The following is a 20,544-nucleotide window of genomic DNA, read 5'->3' on the forward strand; positions in this document are numbered from 1 at the left end:
AAATTTATGTACTAAATACATAGAAGTTATTCGGGATCGTAATACGGCAAATTTTGGATGCGTTAAAAAAATAATAATTCTTTTGATAAAGTGAATACTTTCAAATATCTAAGATCAATATTAACAGACGAAAACGATATTCACGAAGAAATTAAATGTCGACTAAAAGCAAGGAATTCGTGTTATTATTTAGTTCAAAATCTCTTGTCGTCGCAAATTCTGTCGAGAAATTTGAAGCTTAAAATATATAAAACGATAATCATGCCTGTTGCTCTGTATGGTTGCGAATCATGGTCGCTTGCTATGAGGGAAGAGCATAGACTGAAAGTATTGGAGAACAAGATCCTCAGACGAATATTCGGACCTAAAAGGAACGGGAATGGGGAATGGTGGAAACTTCATAACGAGGAACTACATAATTTGTACGGTTTACCAAACATTGTTAGGGTCATCAAGTCTAGGAGACTCAGGTGGGCAGGTCATGTAACCAGGATGGAAAAAAGTAGGAACGCTTTCAAAGTCTTAACTGGAAGACCAATCAGAAAACGACCATTAGGAAGACCTAGGCGCAGATGGAAGGACAACTTTTAGATGGATTTCGCAGATATAGGAATACAAAGTAGAAAATGGATCCAGTTGGCTAAGGATAGAAGTCAGGGAAAGCTTTTGTGAACGTGGAATTGATCCTGTGGGTTCCATATGCCATAGAGTTAGTTAATTTTAGGCGAAATTTATGGACTTTATATGTATTTCGTGCGGCTAGCTAGTTTCGATTTTTTTTAATATGGCCCTGCCAAACATCAGTAACTTTCGCGAAAAGAAAAGTGTCATATTGATAAACGTTGCTGTAAGCTTTTTTCCTTAATGCTTGAGACACATTGTTTGGGATTGAAATAGGTAAACGATTGGGGATTAATTCAAAATTAAATCCCAATACTTCCACCTAAATGACATAATTAACATTTAATCCTAATTTCTAATGTCTTTTCTGCAGTTCGCGACTTGTATTATACGAGGAGAAAGTTTTGATATAAATAAAAAAATCGATTTAAATTTTAAAAAATCAAAAATGATATATTTTTTAAAAATCATGATTTTTTTTCACCCTGGTCAACAGTCTCACACCCAAAAACAAATAAAAAGATCCACACTCGTCATATTATTTTCTCAAAAATAGAAAAAGAGTTTAGTTAGAGTTATATTTATATTTGCGGGTAGTAACTTGCTTGTTTACAAAAATAAAATTAATAATACCCACAATGAACATGCATCAATAAATAAATCAACCCATAATATTACTCTGATCCTTATTACATGCCTTCACATTCATACATCCTGTGGATTATTTCGTTTGTGATTCCAGTATCAGGAAAAGTGCCTAGAACTAAAGTAGTGTCTGTGTTGAGAGACAAAGCTGTTGAACTAGGATGTTCACATAAGACAGTAAGGCAACGGTTTACTGCGGCTGGACTTCATCACGCACAACCAGCTATGAGAACTATTTTGACAGATTACCACAAGGAAAGGCGTTCAGAATGGGCTAAGAAGAACGTGAGTCTTTCACAAGCCTATTGGGATCTCGTCATCTGGTCTGATGAGAAGGTGTTCCTCTCTGATCTGCAACCGAGAATGATATTATACAGGCCACGCGGGACACGATACTTCCACAACATGTCATTCGCACCGAACATTCAAGACGAGTTTCAGCTCATTTTTGGGGCTATATGACAGCTGAAGGTCCGCGCGAGATTATTCCTGTTCCTGGACGAATGACTAGTGCGACTTATATCCAAGTACTGGAGGATACACTGCTTCCGTCTCTACACGAAAAATTTCCAGAACAAGAGGAATTCGTGTTTATGGAAGACAACAGCGGTGTTCATACCTCGACGCAAACTCAAGCATGGTTGGAAGATCATCCAGAGCTAATATGTATAGAATGGCTTCCTCGATCGCCAGACCTTAACCCCATAGAACATCTTTGGGCCTTAATGGTTCAAGAATGGAAAGAACGTCAACAAGACCGTAACAAAGGAATTCTTGAGGCACATGTAATAGAACTCTGGAATAATATCCAACAACATCCAACTATATTCTCGAATCTTGTAGCTAGTATACCTAATCGTTTGGGTGACGTTATAGAAGCAGAAGGTGACTAGACAAAATACTAGAATTCTTTCATTTCCAAATATTTGCCTTTTATTGATCTTTTCTTCTTTTGTTCAATGGTAAAGAACTTATACATTTCATTTTTGTTCTCAATTAACCTAAAAGACATTTGAAGCTGGATTAAATGTCTTAGGTTTTCTTCATCAAATTCAACTTTGATTTTATTTTCATCCCAATTAATGTTCAAGAGACCTTTGGAGCTAAAGTTAAATATTTTATTTCGTTTTTAGAAAAATTAGCTTTAATTTTATTTTTTTCCTAATTAACCCATTAGTGCCCAGAATTTCCCACTGGTATTTTGAAACGTTTTTTTCGCATTTTGGTCTTAATAGTACTCTAAAATAGATATTAGAATATTTTTGAAAAATATTTATTTTTTCTTGTTTTTTTAGCCCGGCAACTTAACTTGCCAACAGACATATACATATTAAAAAAGGGAAAATTTTCAAAAGTTACAATTTTTAAGGAGAAAATACACTGGAAAATCATACCTATTAAAATCAAATCAATCCTTCCTTTACAGACCTTCAATCCTTCCTTCTGTAGTATTTCAAATCAATCCAGTTGAGTCTTTCTCTTCAAAACACATTGTACCCAAAAAACAGTGCTAACCTCGCATTAATATATTATACAAAGAAAATGCAAGAATGCTATAACGAAACAGACTCCAAAATTATTTTACGGTTAAAACCAGCAATGCCAATAAATGAGTTTTTTCGCTATGACGAAAAGTTGCCGTGGCAACTTAAGTTGCCAAGGGGCAGCAATGGGTTAATGCCCAAAAGACATTTGGGGCTAGAATTATATATTTTATTTCTTCTTTACAAAATAACGTTTTTTCACACTACTTGTGCTGTGTGTTAAAGAAGCGAGCGGATTTCGTTTCAACTTTTACATTTACATTATCTTTCTCTTCATCAGTTTCAGTCCCTACCAACAATAGTAGTTCTTACACTTTCAAAAAAAAAAAAAAAAAAAAAGTTGCTTCATGAAATCAGGTTTAACAAAAGCACAGAAGTTATCGTAAAATGTAATCTTGAAATTGGCTTAATTTTCCCAACTCTCATGCATAACAGCATAAACAATAGACCTAACTACAGCCTGAAAGAAAACATACCTACTATTTCATGAAAAATGGGAACTTTGGAGAAAAAATGCTAACAGTTTCTCGAAATGAAATTAATTCACCTTTTTTTCCCTCCAACTTCAACTCAAAACAATAACTTTATGCCTCTAATTTCAAACAAAACACATTATGTTTCACAAAACTAATTTACACGAAATATTTCGTGTTACATGACAAGAGGAATGAAATTTACTCCTTTATTATTGGGCAAATATAATTCCAAACAGCGGAGTTAATTGGGAACCTACAAAACAATATTTGGAATTTTGTAAAGGAACATGATTGGGAGGGGGCGATTGGTCATTCTTGACTGATTTTACCCCTAAAAGTGTGGCTTGTTCATAAACTCCAAATTACATTTGCACCATATTCTTTAAAAATTAAACACTTTTTACAGAAGTTATACTGGATCATTTTTAAACGGTAGGGTAAAGTAATTCAACCTCTAATTCTCGATAGTCGGCGTAGTTACGTCTCCTCCCACATTATCATTCCATCAAGTCTACCATCATAATTCACATCCCTCAATCATCGTCCCCCTTAGTCTACAGGGCATAATCTTTGGACGTAAAACTGAAAAAAGTTAATTTCATTTTTCTCTTGACCCCAATTGACTTCGTTTAATAGGGATGATCGAGAAGTCCCAAAGAAAATATACGCCATCTTGAATCAAATTGACTCAATATGGTGGAAGTTATTTTTAAACATATTTTATTATAATATTTAAATAACCAAGTTTCGAAGTTCAGAGGAACTTGGTCCCTTTTACGCGCTTATCCATTGCCAATTTCACCCGCAACAAATTCGAATGATGCGGATGGCCTAAAGTAAAAATAGCCTATGTTTTGTCTAATCAAATGATCTTCAGTTGTTTTGCCTATAACACAAAATTGTTATATATGTGAATGTGCAAAGGGTGAGTGTTTTAGCTTTCACCCCTTATTCTTGATAGAGTTAAATCCAAAACAATAGGATTATTAGTTGAAACCATAAGCCAATTTTCATTAAAATGAAACCAAAACAATAAAAGATAGTTGTGAAACAGGCAAACGGCCGCACATACACACAAATGTCAGTTGAGTCGAATTGTAGCGCTTGTCTTTGATCAATTTCACTATGTTCCATAAAAATGGGATTTGTTTAAAGATGTCTTCGCGGAACAGTTTTCAATTAGGGACGAATAATTAACTTCCTCAGTATTGACTGATTTCAGCCCCAAGCAGTAGAATTGTGGGAAAGGCTTATAGAACATATACTTCGTATTGTATTAGCATCTAATCACTTTTATGGACATCGAACCGGCTCGGTATGTTGAGTTGACTGAGTCGTGAGCCGAGCCGTTGACAACACTACAGGCTGCTTAGCTACACCCACCGGCTTCCACTGGGCCACTGCGGCCCCCACCTTTGTAACAGTTTGTAGTAATATTCATTATCTTCACCCACAGAATCAGCTATCCAGTTGCGATTATTAAATTATACATATGTATTTTATTTATTTATTCACTAAAATATTTACGATACAGCCAAAAGATCATTATTTTTGTAAAATGACTATTATTTAAATGAAGCAGAATGAATATTCTACTTGAGTTTAGAACAATCACTTGCTACACTTTTAGAACTAGACCTGATAGTTTATGCTCATTATTTCTGACAATTTTCTACAAATTACTTAGAGACTATTCGGAGTAAATGTTTTACGTAGTTTAGTTATATTTTATTTTAATATATTTTAAATATATTTTATTTTATTCTTTTTGCTTAATAAATATAATTATATTTTTCTTTCTTCTTCTATGGGAATTAACAATTCTCATTTTTTTCTTTTTATTATGGGAATAAGGAAAATATTCTGAACAATTTTAAAGCACTTAACACCAAGGCGTAGATAAATATGCTATTTTATTTCGTTATCTGTGTGATATATGAGATATATATTTTTCTTTCATATATAGGAGAATTAACGTTTCTCTTTAGTCTCCTAAGGAAATTAGAAAAATGGATATTCATAACAGCATTGGTTTCAAACACTTAATGTCAAGGAGCAGATAGACTATTATATTTTGTTCTCCCCATGAAATAAGCATACCTTTTCCTTTCTTTCTTTCTTTCTTTCTTTCTTTCTTTCTTTCTTCATAGTGGCCCTTAAGACTTACCTAGTCGATAGCCAGAAGTTTGCCTGAAGGCATAACGTCGCGTAGCAAACAACTCGGCTCGACACGTGCCAATATACCTACTTTCTGAATAGAGTTGGAAGTCATTTTATTTATTTTCATGATTTCATGGAAAGTTATATATATATATCTTCGCTTCTGCTGTACTACTACTACCACTACTACTTATCTCCCCAAAAGTAAGCAAATCTCCTTTTTGAGTACTTTTTCATCATATTTTATTGAAAAAAGTGTTATGAACGATTTAAGAAAATATATAAATTTCCTTCGGCCGGGTTTGAACTCACGCCAAAAGCAATTCTTGTTACCAGCCTACAACGCTAGCGCACACGACCACGAGGACCGATAGCAACAAGGGTATGATTTCTGTTATATACATAGGTATAGGCTATTTAGCAAGATACGGATAACGCCAACTAATCAGAATCGTGTTTTTAGTTACTACTACCGGGAGTACTCTCCGGAGGAAGATCTCAACAACCTAGTCCAAGCTAGAGGTTAACTATGTCAATAAAATTCATTTCAAACGGTTCAGCCATTTTTCGCTATAATAGACAACGTATTTTTAATGTATATACTATGTAGATATACGTTAATAGTATTGTTACTGTCTTTTTTATTTAAGTTATTTATTGATATAAAAATGATGCATTAACTTTAATATTTAACAGTATCATACAATTTCATCGTGCGTATCACGACGTGTCGTCGTATCCAGGTCTCTTCCAGGTCACGAAATCCGTAACCAATTATCACTGCTTCCAAATACCAGTATAATAATAGGGTATGTTCTAACCCCAACGGGTAGGAACTGACTGTGGTTAGATATTTTCCCTAAAAACGGAGCTCGATTCTCAGTAGAAGCCTATGGTTTCGGATCCCACGTTAAGCTGTAAGTCCATGTCTCATATAGCCTCGCTGCTGAATGGGACGCTAAAGTAAAACACACTACTACAACTAATAACAGACATTCTACAAAGAGCTCTGCAGACCATTTTCTTATATGTTTCTTTCTACTGGAGTCCTACCTGATCAATAAGAAAATAAAAATAAAAAACAGCGACGCGGAGATTCGAACACGGGTCGCAGGAATGGGAATTCTATACAGATCCAATGAGCTACGAAAGAAGTTATACGAACAATCTACGCTATAAGTATATGGTACTAATCGTAAGCTTCACGCTGTGAAATAACTTTTTTTCCTTTTATTAAGTTTTACGATATTTCTATAGTGTTTTAAGCGAACTGCAAAGAGATAGATCATCTAGTTATCTATTTGGTTAGGGATTGAGCTTTAAAAACTTTTAAAACATTTAATTAAATCGCGATACGGTAGCAAGGAATGTGTAGTACCTTCAGCCATAATTTTATTCTTCCAAGCAAAAAAGAATGCCTTCGTTCTACGCATTTGGAGTTCTTAAAAGTAAAATTATAGCATAATTAAACGTGTGATTTTGCCATTTGAATGTAAATTTATGTCCCTTACTGACCAAAACAAATCTTATGGGCGCAATCTGCTTCCTAAGCCCCGCGTGTGTGCTTCTCCCTGTTCCCAATAGAAAATTTAGCTTAGGTATTTTCTGCAAAACTATTCGCGAGATATAGAATTTCATACTCAGTACTTCTGTTTACCTGGTACGGGAATTCATAGAATTGGAAATAATTCCTTTGTGTAATTATAATTATGCAGAACAGCGATGAATAAATGTTTTATGTTGCTTAAAATGTATGCAAATTGTTAGGAAATTTTCTAGAGTGGTGGAAAATATTCTTCTCAGGCTGGGACAACAGTAATTAAGTTAGTGCCAAGGAAAGAAAAACTAGAGACGGGGAATTTCCCTAGCTTCCCCCTACAAACAAATCACTGGTCGTAACGAACGCTTTTCCTGACGTATGACCGTGGTACTCTGTGTGGCTCCGTGGATGAGTGAGCAAAGGCGTGGCTTCGTAATCATGGGGTTTAGGGTTCGAGTCCGGTCGAGGCAAGTTGGTATTTTTTTCCATTGTTCGTTCCCCATATCTTAAGATGTTTCTCTCCCTCCGTAATCATCTGATGCTCTCAACTGAGTTCTCCACTTGAATTCAGCAATTGGTTATGGGATGCTCTCAAGTTCGGGTGAGCTTTTACATGTCTACTTACAAAATCAAAATTTTCGACAAAATATGGATGCTATCCGATCATTTTGTCTCCAATTCTGAATTTGCACATGTGAGTGTATTTCTCCTTCATCATATTTGCATCTCACGTTCTCCTATGTTGTCAGTTATGACAAAATATGGTTTGGGAGCAAGATTTCAAATCATAAAAACGCTATACCAATGGGTTCACTCTCGCTAAGCATTTGATTAAAAGCATATGTTTTCATACTGTAGGAGGGGAGCTTTTGCTCTTCCAATTCCCCCCCCTGAAGTTACAGAATATTTATTTAGGTTCTGTAAAGTCATTTCAGATCAAACGACTTAAAGAGAGTTCATTTCAACAGCAACAGGACTGGGCTTTTATTTGTTGTTGCACTTTATCTTCACGAATAGGACGAATAACAAATAGTATATTTGGCATAAGAACTACACGTATAAGATTCATTTTATTTTGGAGAAATGATGCTGTAGACGGTAGTGGGAATTTCACCCAAGTGTACGGGAATTTTCATTGCCTGGCGATTATGCCACCCGCCTTCTTTTAAAGTTAATTCGGTTGCAATACTTCCAGCAAATACTTTGGACTCAACTGGTGGAGCACTCTTGCCGTAAATTTCCATATGGCTGTACCATTTAGAAGTGTCCCCCGCTGTACAAATGTATGTTGAGTTGGGAGGATTTTTAGAGTCCGGACCCAGTGGATTTAACGTGAATGCGCCCCTACTCTCGTACCAACAATCATAGGGTACTAACAATCACGCTTAGGCTTTACTTGAAGAAAAATTGAATGGAAAAAAGATTACGATTTTTTAGTTTAGAAAAGTTGGATCAAATCTTCCATGTCACATGAAAATGACATGTCATTTGTAAATATACACGAACAAACTAGAGTTGGGTGAAACATTTTAATGTACTGGATGGAAAAATGGACGATCTCTAGTGGCCTTCAATTGTTACTTAAAGATGGGGCCGCGGTGCCTCAGTGGTAGAGCGTTCACCTCTGGTGCTCGGGGTCCCGGGTTCGATCCCAGCCCCCGCCAAGTGAACTTTGTGGTGGACAAACACCGTGTGCGTGAGTTTTCTCGGGGTTCTCCCGTTTCCTCCCACTTTCTTCATTCCACCATTTCATTCATCACTCATCATCACCGTCTCCTTTAGCCTAACCGGCATAACCGTGGGACGTAAAACTCAAATATTTCATTTTTTGTTACTTAAAGAATATGTATTTAGTGCTTTGGTCAAGGAACTCAATAGTAAATTGTATTTTATGGATTTCTCAGAGAGGAGTAAATTATGCCACAGATCGAGTCTTTATGTTTTACATTCTTATGCAGCTGAAGTCATCAAGAACGGGAACTTACTATTAAAATGTGCTCCGAATCACGACCGGGACTTGAATCCAGTACACTTGATGGCTGCACAGACCAATCAACCCTCACATTCAAGGCCATTTCCCACCACACTATATTGCCTTCAATACAACTGGATTATAGGACCACGCCATCTGCTTTCTATAAATATGTCACAGATGTTGTTAGTTATTCTCAACTAGCAGAATACCCGTTCTTTGCACGGGGAGAATACGTTTAATTTTGACATAAAGCAGGAGCGTCATTTCAGATTTTGCTTGGGGGGCAAGACCCCTTGATATAAGTAAAATTTCGCGTTTCACTGATTTACTACTATTCTATTGATAAAATTGATATACATCTCAAACTCAGGGGGGGGCAAATGCCCCTCCCTGCCCCCCAAATGACGCCCCTGAAAGGGGTGAATTTGGATTTAAACGACATCATAAATGTCATTGTTTATCTCAGCGACCCCTAAAACTATGGATTAGACACTAATACGGTCATTTTTAATCATTTTTACGCATCTCCCCTTTCTCTACCCCAAGTTGCGGGGCTGAATTTGGATTTAAACGGCATCGGAAGTGTCACTGTTCATCTCAATGACCCCAAAAACTATGGAATAGACACTAATATCAGTAATTTCCGATCATTATATATATATATATATATATATATATATATATATATATATATATATATATATATATATATATATATATATTCCCCCCCTCTCCTAAGTTGCACCGTCAAAGTGAATGATAAAAACCATCCTAATCCCAAACCTCATCTATGTGGAAAATTTGATCGAGATCGATCAGATGGTTCCAGAGTTATTAAGCAACAAACCTAATCACTTTCATTTTTCTATATTTTTATATATATCTCCCGTCTCGTCTCCTAAGTTGCACGGTTAAAGTGAAATGATAAAAACCATCCCAGGTTTGAATAATATGTGACAAATTTGTTTAAGATATGTCTCGTAGTTCAAGAGTTATTAAGTTTTATTTATTTTTATATATCTTCCCCTCCCCCTACGTTGAAATTATCAAAACCATCCCATACCCGAATCTCATCTATGTTGAAAATTTGATCGAGATCGGTCGAGTGGTTCAAGAGTTATTAAGTCATATAGTCACTTTCATGTTTATTTATATAGAAGATTGATTAATAAACAAAATTTAATTTCTGGAGAAAAATGCATCTGGGTTATTCAAGATTTAAGGTATCGAATGTCTCAGATATGAAAAGTTATAGTAATGAATAGTCTATCTATGTTCTTTGTTCTAATGATTTTATATATCAAAATCTCAGGCTAATTAGTATTTAATCTGTTTAACTGTATTTTAAAATACTAATAATTCATACTAATAAAAGTGAAGGAAGCAGTAGCAACATTAGAACGCAGAAACATTAATAGGGATAGTAGTCTTCAACTCAGCCAAACATAGTTACCCTTCATTGGAAGAAAACGTAAACAAAACAAACAATCAGTGCTTGCCAACCAACCTAGTCAATCAGCCAATCACAATTGAGGCCATAGACTGATGCTGATTGGACGTCAGCATTGACCAATCAAATTACACCCTCTTCCTGCCAGAATCTACATAATAAAGGCTTCTGTTTTTGGTCTCTGGAAACGAGAACAATGTTGTCGGTTCTCGAAACATTGGACAACGTAGAATTCATCTGGCTGATTGCCAAAAGCAACTATATTCAGCAATTAATTTGAGTGTGAAGAAAGAATAATAATAATTTACTTACTCTAACCCCTACAAATTGCTCGTGGAGTATCACCCATGAGAGGAGATAAACGAAGGATACGTTTGTAGCGAACAAAGCCATTACGTCCGTCGCCTGCAGAATTCTCAGCGAATGGATATACATATAGTTGGTCGCCACCCATAGCAAGCAGAAGAATGTACATCGTGTCATAAAGCGAGCTGAAAACAAATAAACACATATAAATTAATATTGAAAGTAGATTGAGAGTCGTTCTCAATCAGCTTTTAATTCAGAAATGTACAATATTTATTATTTTATGTTTACTAAGTACATATAAATCCCAACCATAATGTCTTTGGTCATTGGCTGACTTCTAACTATATGATAAGACGGTTACAAATTCAAATGACGAAGGCGATAGCTAGAAATGATTCATTCTCAATCAACTGTTGTAAGTAGTTGCCAATACAGTGCTGCTTTAGATAATAATTTCTTGCAAGTTTACTGTCCTAGACATCAAAACATTGCTGTCGGGCTACATCACCAAATATATTACCACATGTTGTTACAAATAACAATACAACAGTATTTACAACTGTCAGATATCGTTGGTACGTATCGAAACAAAAAGATAAAACAAAGAAATATAATAAAATACATTGTTTCAACTGCAACTCTGTGATTTCAAACGACTCTAAAAATATTTAGTATATTTATCGTATATTAAAAATTTGTATATTTTTTTTATTGACAAAGTCTAAAATTTAATTTGGATCTATGTTTTTCAGCTGAAGAATCAGTTGATCACTTAATTTATTAAGTCACGCTGTCTTGTTTCTGTTCAAAGATGGTTCCCGCTGGAGAATAAATGTGCATGCGCACCGTCCACTAAGTCGTAAATATTGTCCAATTTGTTGGCAATGGTTGTAGCAAGACGGAGCTAGGCCGCATACAATTAAAACTCTCCTGGCCTTATTCTACACAAAATGTCATCAATTGTGTAATTTCAAGTCACTAAACACATTTCTTTAAAATGGGTGAGAGTAGTCTCCAACTAGCTCATATTTAAACACATGTGGCTATTGGAATATCCACTCATATTAATAAACAAAATCACGGCATAGCACCAGTAAACAAACGACAGATTCCATCAACACCCATGGAACACGAAGAAGATACAAAGAGATACAAAAAAAAAAGACCCATTCGATCCCTCCAAAAGCTCCGATTCCGAAGACTAACTATAAAAACGGACACCTCAAGGCAGAAGACATAAATTGTTAACTGGTCATCCCCCTATCTATCTCTGAGTTGCCACGGGCAAGAGATAATCCCTTTTCTCCGGACAAGAAGTATCCTCACCCCAGGACGGTAGCCAGCCCAAAAATGTAGGAGGGACTGAAGTTAGGGGGGCCGATCCAACCATATTATAGTTCATCACCACATTATAGTTCATTTGCAAGCCTACCGTGAAAATTTTAGGGGGGACCAGCGAAAATTTAGGGGGGGGCCTAGACCCCCCTGGATACGGGTCTGCCTCACCCATCTCCGAGCTGCAACAGGCAAGAGATCTTACCCTACCTCTGAGCTGCAATGGGCAAGAGATTTCTTTAGACTCAGCTGCAACGAACAGGATCATTCTTAACCAGCAAACCTCAAAATATCAGAGTCGCAACGGGCAAGAGGTTCAATTGTAGAGAGAACTTTTAGAGACTTGATTATTTGTAATCGTGTATACAAACTGTATAATCATCTTTTATAATAAAAAGGTGAGAGAAAGGCCTGTGTACCGTTACGGTACCGAATATTAGACTCTTTCTTGTGTGATTTCCTAAAGTATAGTTTTAAAATGAGAACCACAACCACTAGATGATTTGAAAGTAAATATCGAACAATGTACTGCAAAATGTAGTTGCACAATCCTTGATCAGGTATTTGATAACATGTGCCACCTAATGAGAGAAGTGAAATATCGTCAAGGTAGTCATTTCGAACATGTTTTCCATTAAACTATGGATTTTTCTCTAACAGATTATGCAGTTGTTTGTGTGTAGTTATAATAAATATTTTAAACTGAAACTTGAAATCATATATTTTAGTTGAAATACCCTGAACATTACTGAAATAAATGAAATTACTTTTCCATAACAAGTTTCCCAACACTATCTTGTTTATCATAAATGTTACAAATAACTATTTCAAAAAGCTGGTTGCATTTCTTTTACAAGGGAATCACGTTTCTTCGATATGCCATTCTCATCGTAGTTTAAGCCGAGTTTCTCTATTAAACACAAGATAGGATTTTAGTTAGCTTTAGATATTTTATGTCATTTTGCGTATTTACATTGTTCTTAATTTTCATATACTGTATTTGCCAGCTGATAAAATGCACCTTATTTTCTGTGTTAAGTTCAGAAACAATTTCACTACATATGATAAAGATTTTTTTTTTGTTTTTAAATAATTATGAAATAATATTTTAGCAAGCAATACGTGTGGAGTTACTAATGTTTAACTAAATGTAGAATCACATACGAGTCTGGAGATGGCTAGAGTGCAAGCAAGGGCGCCGGTCCCGGGGAGCCGGGCTCCCAAACCTCATGTGCCTCGCTCCGCATTGTATTTATGAATATACAACATTTGGCATAATTTGAATGCAATTTGTCTTAAAATATTCATATATATCATCTGCATCTGGATGGGCCCCTCCAAATTTACAGAGAAATTAGCGCCCTTTAGTGCAAGTACGTCTAGAGTAACACACTGTAACGATAAATAGAGTGATAATTCAAACTATGGTTACTGTGTCACTGACTTGTGAATACCTAAGTTGATGCTGTACACTGGAACGAAGCAAGGAAACATCAAACGATACAAAATAATCGGGAGAACTTGTTGAAATTGAAATTAATTAAAATATGTATATCGACATACAAGACATATCCCAGTTTTCGGAGTTATTCTTAAAAGAAAAACGCGTATCTTGCCCTATGCCAGCAAATACGGTAGATATTCTGTTTGGTATATCCGATATAGGTGACAAGCTCGCTTCTTATTACATTCTTGAGAAGATCATTGTTTCAGAACAAAACCTTTCAAAAACTAAGAAGATAGTAAGGGCGACAATAGTCAGACCTACGAACAAGTCCGTATTTAGGTATTGAGGAAATACATGGACTCAAATTTTGCATCCCTCCTTCCTTTATCCATTCAGTATGTGGCTAAACAATATGGACGCTTCCGCTGACATTGAGTCACCAACAGCAGGTTGGGCTTACAGAACCTAATGCATGAATTACACTGACAGCCAATAAGCAATAGCCTCAGCTCTCTCTAGCGCCAATAGCGACGTAACGAGAAAACTCGCCGGTCACGTTGTGGTTCAAACATTGTTTACAAGAGTATAGATCTCCTTTAAATTCACCTGTGTCGTCCTATCCCCCCCCCTTCCACATCCACCAGAAGCAACGAAAATACGTTACTTCGTTTGTGTTACATTTGTTCTAATTTGTTCCATAGTAACAGAATTTGTTCTGTTATCCTCTTCAAGTAAATTGACAATCAATTGTAGGGGAGGGGGCTAGAACGACGTTGTCCTGCCCCCTTCCCCCTACAACATTGAAATCATTGGTTACTGTAAGAAAGTAGGTTAAACCGTTTGTGCTTGATTTGTTCTAATTTATTCTACAGTATCAAAGTTTGTTCGTTCTTTAACCGTTTTAGAAAAATAAAGAAAAATAGTTATGGGGGAGAGGACGACATCGTTCTAGCCGCACCACAATTGATTGTCAATTTACTTGGAGAGAATAACAGAACAAACTCTGTTACTGTGGAACAAATTAGAACAAATGTAACACAAACGAAGTATCTTAATGTGTTTTTGTTGCTTCTGGTGGATGTGGAGGAACCAGGACGACAAAGATTTTAAATTTACTTGTCGATAGCCTCTTTCTCCGCATACCATACTTTAATCTTTTTTTTTTTTTTTTTTTTTAGTATGCCACCCTTTGCTTGTGCGTATATAAGGGCCTCCCTACAAAGTTTACAAGATTATTATTTTTCTTTTTCTAACCTCAACTAAAGATTGTTAAGGAATATGAGCAACCAACAAAAATACTGAAATGAATATGAGGAATTAATTACCTGCTGTGAATCCTTTTTCTCGAAAGTTTCTCACGCTGTCACTCAAGATGGCGCAGGCAGTGGTTTTCTCGGAGCGTGATGCAAATCGGCAAATAAAATAAAGAGGGAAGAACAAGCAGGTCCAGTTGGTGCAGAACCACGTCGTAAAGAAAGGGGCATCGTATTTAATTTCCTAGAATGAAAATCAATCTTACACCCTCTATTCCAAAAGAAACCGAACTTTTGAAAACAAATATTACCACTAGTGCCATCTGTTGTAATATTTTACAGGTAGATGGCGTAGTCCCTCATTGACAACTGGTATAAATGTCATGACATTTGGATGCACGGCAACAAAGTTATTGCGTTTCAACTGTCAGTGTGTTGTGTACATCGGTCGGAAAATGAGTTTCAAACAACGAGCTGCAATTGAGTTTTGTGTTAAACTGGGTAAAACTTTTAGTGAAACGCACCAAATGCTACAAAATGCATATGGTGATGAGTGTCTATCCCGTACGCAAGTTTACGAGTGGTTCAGGCGATTCAAATCGGGTAGAGAGACGCTGGATGATGACGAAAGATCAGGCCGTCCCAGAACCGGATTATCGGAAGAAAACATCGAAAAAGTGCGTGAATTCATCAAACATAACAAAAAATCGTCGGTGAAAGTTATTGAAATGGAATTAGGCATTCCTCAAACAACCGCATACCGCATTTTGACCGAAGTTTTGGGCCTTAAGAAGGTTAATTCACGGTTTGTACCACACAAACTCACCGAAGACCAAAAAGTTGATCGAATTGCGCATTGCAAAGACATCGTTAAAAGTGCTCGGCAGGATCGAAACTTCTTGAAATCGATTGTAACTGGTGACGAGACGTGGTGTTTTGAATATGAGCCCGAAACAAAGCGGTAAAGTGCTGAATGGAGAGCGCCGGATGAAGGAACACCCTAAAAAAGTCGCTTGGTGAAGTCAAAAGTTAAGGCGATGCTGATTTGTTTTTACGATTCAAAAGGAATTATCCACAAAGAATTTGTTCAGCCCGGCCAGACAGTCACTGCAGAGTTTTACTTGGGCGTCATGAAGTGTTTGCTGGCAAGAATTCGTCGTATTCGACCCGAATATCGCGAAATCGGCAGTTGGACTCTTTTGGACGATAATGCACCATCACATCGTTCGCGACTTGTAACTGAATTTTTGGTCAAAAATCACATTATTCGGTTGCATCATCCGCCCTATTCACCAGATCTCGCTCCGTGCGATTTCTATCTGTTCCCGAAACTGCATTTGGCGATGAAAGGAAAGTGGCACGCATCGATTGATGCCATTGAGAAGGCGACGACCGCCGTCCTAAAGACCATTCCAATAAAGGACATGGAGAAGTCGCTTGACAAATTGTTGGAGCGTGCAAATATGTGTATCGATGCAGAAGGGAAATACATTGATTAATAAAAATGATTTGTTCCAAAATGTACATTGCTTTTTTGTTTTTTTAAAACGTTCGATTTCTTTTGGAATGGAGGGTGTAAAACGTTTTACTACTACGAAATATTTACAGAGACAAAAGTGCATTATAATTAGCGTGGCTACTATCATACATGTTAATCTTCATTTCATTTTATTTAGGTATGTACGAGGTAAACACATGTTTTAACTATACAGGTGACCAAGCACAATTCTAATCTTCTAATAATTAAATAGAAGATTAACTAAGCCAATTAAGTTAGCTTCGGGATAGCAAACTGAAGTAACTTCACTGTAACAGGGTGAACCATTTACCTTGAAATACTCACGTAATTTTTAAACTAACAAAGAAAAAAACGTTGAATTTTTTTATACGATATAACATGCAGTAGGAAATCGGCATACTTTACAATGCCAAAAGATTAACACTGTTGCAAATCCAACTTAAAGTTGTATCTTAAAATAGCACTGACTTCAGAAATATTATACATACATACGAGGTGTGTTCAAAGAGAAATCGAACTTCTGAAATAGTGCGCCAATCGGCAGAGAGAGAGAGCGCTGCGGCAACTTGGCGCACCTAGTAGCAGGTTTAGACAACAAGCAGTCATTTGCCTCGTTTCGCTGTGAACTTTGATTGGCGAGCTACTACCGCGGAAATGAGCACGTGCATAAGCTGTTCGTCGGTTTAATGATACAATGACAATGAAAGAGCTTGAAGAACAGCGTGTGTGTGTGAGAGTGAAATTTTTCTACAAACTTGGCAAAACGTTTACAGAGACATTTCAATTGCTTTTCAATTCATTCATTGTCTCCTCGTCCAAAAACAGGACGCATGAATTGGTTAAAGATCAAGATGGTGATGGTTGTGTTTTTTGATTCGAAAGGCATTGTCTATCATTAATTTGCATCACGTGGTCAGAGCGTAGGCAAACAATTGTACCAGGACATTTTAGCGCGGCTGAGAAATGTTGTGCAGAGGAAGAGGCCTGAATTGTGAGAAAAACAGACTTAAATGGTGCATCGTTACAATGCGCCTACTCAGCTTCTCTCCTCATCTGCAATTACCTGGCAAAACATCAGACTCCTGATGTGCTCCACCCACTCTATTCTCCGGACCTAGCCCCAGCAGACTTTTTCCTGTTTACAAAACTTAAAATCATTTAGGACGGACGTCGTTTACAAACCATAGAGGACATTCGGAACAATGAGACAAGAGATCTGCGCACCATCTCAAAAGGTGTGTGCCAGGATGGTTTCCAAAAAGTGACAGAAACGTGGAGAACGGTGTATTTCCAGTAGAGGGGACTACTTTGAGGGGCACAGTGCTTAAAATGTTGTACAATGAGAAATAAAAAATGTTATAGCAAAAGTTCGGTTTCTTTTTGATCACACCTCGTATATACAGGGTGAGCCACTGCATGCCGTCTAGATCACAAGGGTCTGTCATGTAGTTTACCATGAGTCATTGGTCAGTTCACGTTCGTATTCAAGCGGTGGACGCCTTTGTTCGCGAGAAGAGTATTGTTGGTGCTCAACGGAAGCTGCGACGGTGAGATACGAAATCCAAAAATAATCTTACATGCCCAAAACATCTCAGTCTACTTTCTTGCAGTTTTTATACTACTGGTCTTACCTTTACTGCTCCCCGGGTCACTTCATTCTTAATCCTATCCTTCCGCGTCACTCCATACATCTACTGCGACATCTTCATCTCTGCAACGTGCAACTTCTATTTCTCTCTCTTCTTTATCCAACATTTCGTTCCATGTAATATAGCAACTCTCACTACTGTTTTGTAAACTTTTCCTTTTAAGGCACATTGGTACCCTACGGTTACACAATATTCCTATCACTTCTCTCTACGGCTCCCAGCTCTGTTGTTTGCATAATCTAATTCTGGATTTTCTCCCTGTATTGATTCCAAGCACTTCAATTTCTTAGTCATTGCCTCCTTTTCTTCATCAGGCATTTTCTTGTATTTTCGATTACATTTTTTCTGAAAGGACAATGTAAATATTCTGTTTTGAGTTTACTAATTCTAAGCCCTTTTGCTCTCCAATGCTCTTTCAGGCATCTAATTTCTCTTGCAGTGCTGCCTTGGTCTCTCTCATCAAAAAGATGTCATTCGCAAATAGTATATTCCAAGGTGCTAACTCTTGAATATCCTTTTAAGCTCATTCATCACAATTAAAAAAAAAGTATGGGCTAAGACTAGATCTGTGATGCAGTTCCACTTTAAATGTGAACTCCCCTGTTATTCCACACGCACTATTCACTTCTGTGCTATATCCATCATACGTACCTTGAATTATACCCTTCTGACGCCTGGAGGAAATCGCAATATGAAGCACGAGGAATCTTAACTGCTGTCTAATTGCACAACATAAGGCGCTTCTGCTATTGTTTGTCTGACGGAAGCACAATTTGAACTGTAGAAATTACCCTACAAAAGATTTCAACTCAGCAAAGCTCGAGATAACCGCAGGAACGAACGGGCAAATGTTGTCATTTTTTGTAGATCTGGCTCTACACGGGGTATCAGGAGGATACAGACGTATGTGTTCGGAGTACACTTCTTCAGTGCCCACCAAATAACATTCCGTGGCACTCTATCATACGCTTCCTCTACAGCGATGAAAACCGCATGAAAGTCTTTCTGATATTCTCTATACTTTTCCATTAGCATCCTAAATGCAAATATTGCATTCGTTGTCGACCGTTCTGTCATGAAATCAAATTGTTCGGTCTCTTCCCTCAATCTTGCTTCTATCATATTTTCCCAGAGCTTCATTGCATGGCTCATGAGTTTGATTCCCCTGTAGTTGCCACATTCTTGCACATCTCCTTTGTTTTCAAAAACCAGCACAACGTAGCTGCTTCTCGATTCTTTTAGCGTATTTCTTGTTTTCAATATCGTATTACAAAATCGAGTAAACTAGTCTACTCCTTTTTATTTAAACTTTCCTTGCTTCGATAGGGATATTTATTCAGTCCTGAGGCTTACCTCTACCATACTAACAGGCCAAACCAGCTCCTGATTTGTGAGTAGATTTTCGTAAGTTTCACTCGAGTTTTCTTCAGTTTAAAAAGTTTCTGGAAATAGTCCGTCCACTGCTTCTGTCTCTTCTCCTCACTCGTCAGAGCCTTGGTTTCATTCTTGATGCAGCCACGTGAGAATTATCTTTCTTTTGCCTCTCTCTTACCTTCGAAAACTTTTATATCATTTTTTCTTTCTCTTTTGTTTTCAGATTGTTGAACAACTCATCGTATATCTATACTAACTGCCTTCTTAGCGTTCTCCTTCGCTTCCTTGTAATTCTTCAAGTCTTGTTGACTGCCAAAGTTCTGCCATTTCTGCCCTTCCTTTTTTCCTTCATAGCTCATTGAACTTTTTATTTCATCACACTTCCTTACCAATGACGTCTCTTCCTTTTACATCTTCCAAAACTTTTCTTACTGTTCCCCAGAGTAGACTTTGGTCCACTCCTCTTCCATGTGCATCTCCTTTATTTTCATTTGCAGTACATGCTAGGCGGTAATTTCCTTTCTAGTCTTTTCAGCACTTGTCCCATCTAGTTTCCATCATCTTGTTCGAACATCATTATGTTTATTTTGTCATTTTCCTACCTTTTCCTTGAATTAGATATCGGCTACTACGAGGCAGTGTTCCTCCGTTAGACTCTCATCTGGTATTACTTTGCAGTCCTTTGCATCACGCACGTTTTGTCTCCTCCATAAGATGAAGTCGATCTAAAACCCTGAGGTGGCACTCTTGTATGTAACAAGGTGTTCTTCTTTCTTCTTATAGAAGGTATTCAGGATAGCAAGATCATATGCTTCCGCCACTTGTAGTATGTTCTTATTTTCCTTGTATTTATGTTTCAATCCATGTCCTCCATATATTCTTTTATATGTCCTACGTGTCCATTTAGATTCCTGGATAGGACAAACCTTTCATGTAACGAACAATTCTGCAGAGTAATATTTAGCTTCATCTAAAATTATTGTTTTGTCTCTTCCTCAAGCCCAACTTGTGAGGCACATGCGCTGACTATATTCAAGATTTCTCTCTCTCCTAACATGAGATTGACTATAATAATTCTGTCAATTACTCTCTTTACGTCCACTAATTTCTCTTTCGTATTCTTATCCAAGATAAATTCAACGTAAATCTTTCTGTTGTCGTTCCCCATATATATAAGCTTATTTCCTACTTCGTTTGGTTTTGGTCCTTCGTATTCTTATCCAAGATAATACCAACGTACATCTTTC

General features: G+C 36.9%; 1 protein-coding gene across 3 annotated transcripts in view; it reads right to left on the reverse strand.

The window, feature by feature from the left end:
- The window catches only part of LOC145684211 (solute carrier family 35 member F3), a 279,497-nt gene that overhangs the window by 88,760 nt on the left and 170,193 nt on the right, over positions 1-20,544 (reverse strand). For all 3 annotated transcript variants that reach the window (XR_014131254.1, XM_081756279.1, XM_081756278.1), the window contains exons 5-6: positions 14,828-14,999; positions 10,724-10,902 (exon numbers count right to left, since the gene is read on the reverse strand). Coding sequence is in view for 2 of the 3 variants with exons in the window: in XM_081756279.1 (XP_081612405.1) it covers positions 10,724-10,902; positions 14,828-14,999 (351 nt within the window). In the remaining variant the exon portion in view is untranslated. The remainder of the gene's footprint in view (positions 1-10,723; positions 10,903-14,827; positions 15,000-20,544) is intronic.

This window comes from Thermobia domestica, chromosome 4 (assembly GCF_964235325.1).
Source record: "Thermobia domestica chromosome 4, izTheDome1.hap1.1, whole genome shotgun sequence".
In the NCBI taxonomy this organism is placed as follows: Eukaryota; Metazoa; Arthropoda; class Insecta; order Zygentoma; family Lepismatidae; genus Thermobia; species Thermobia domestica.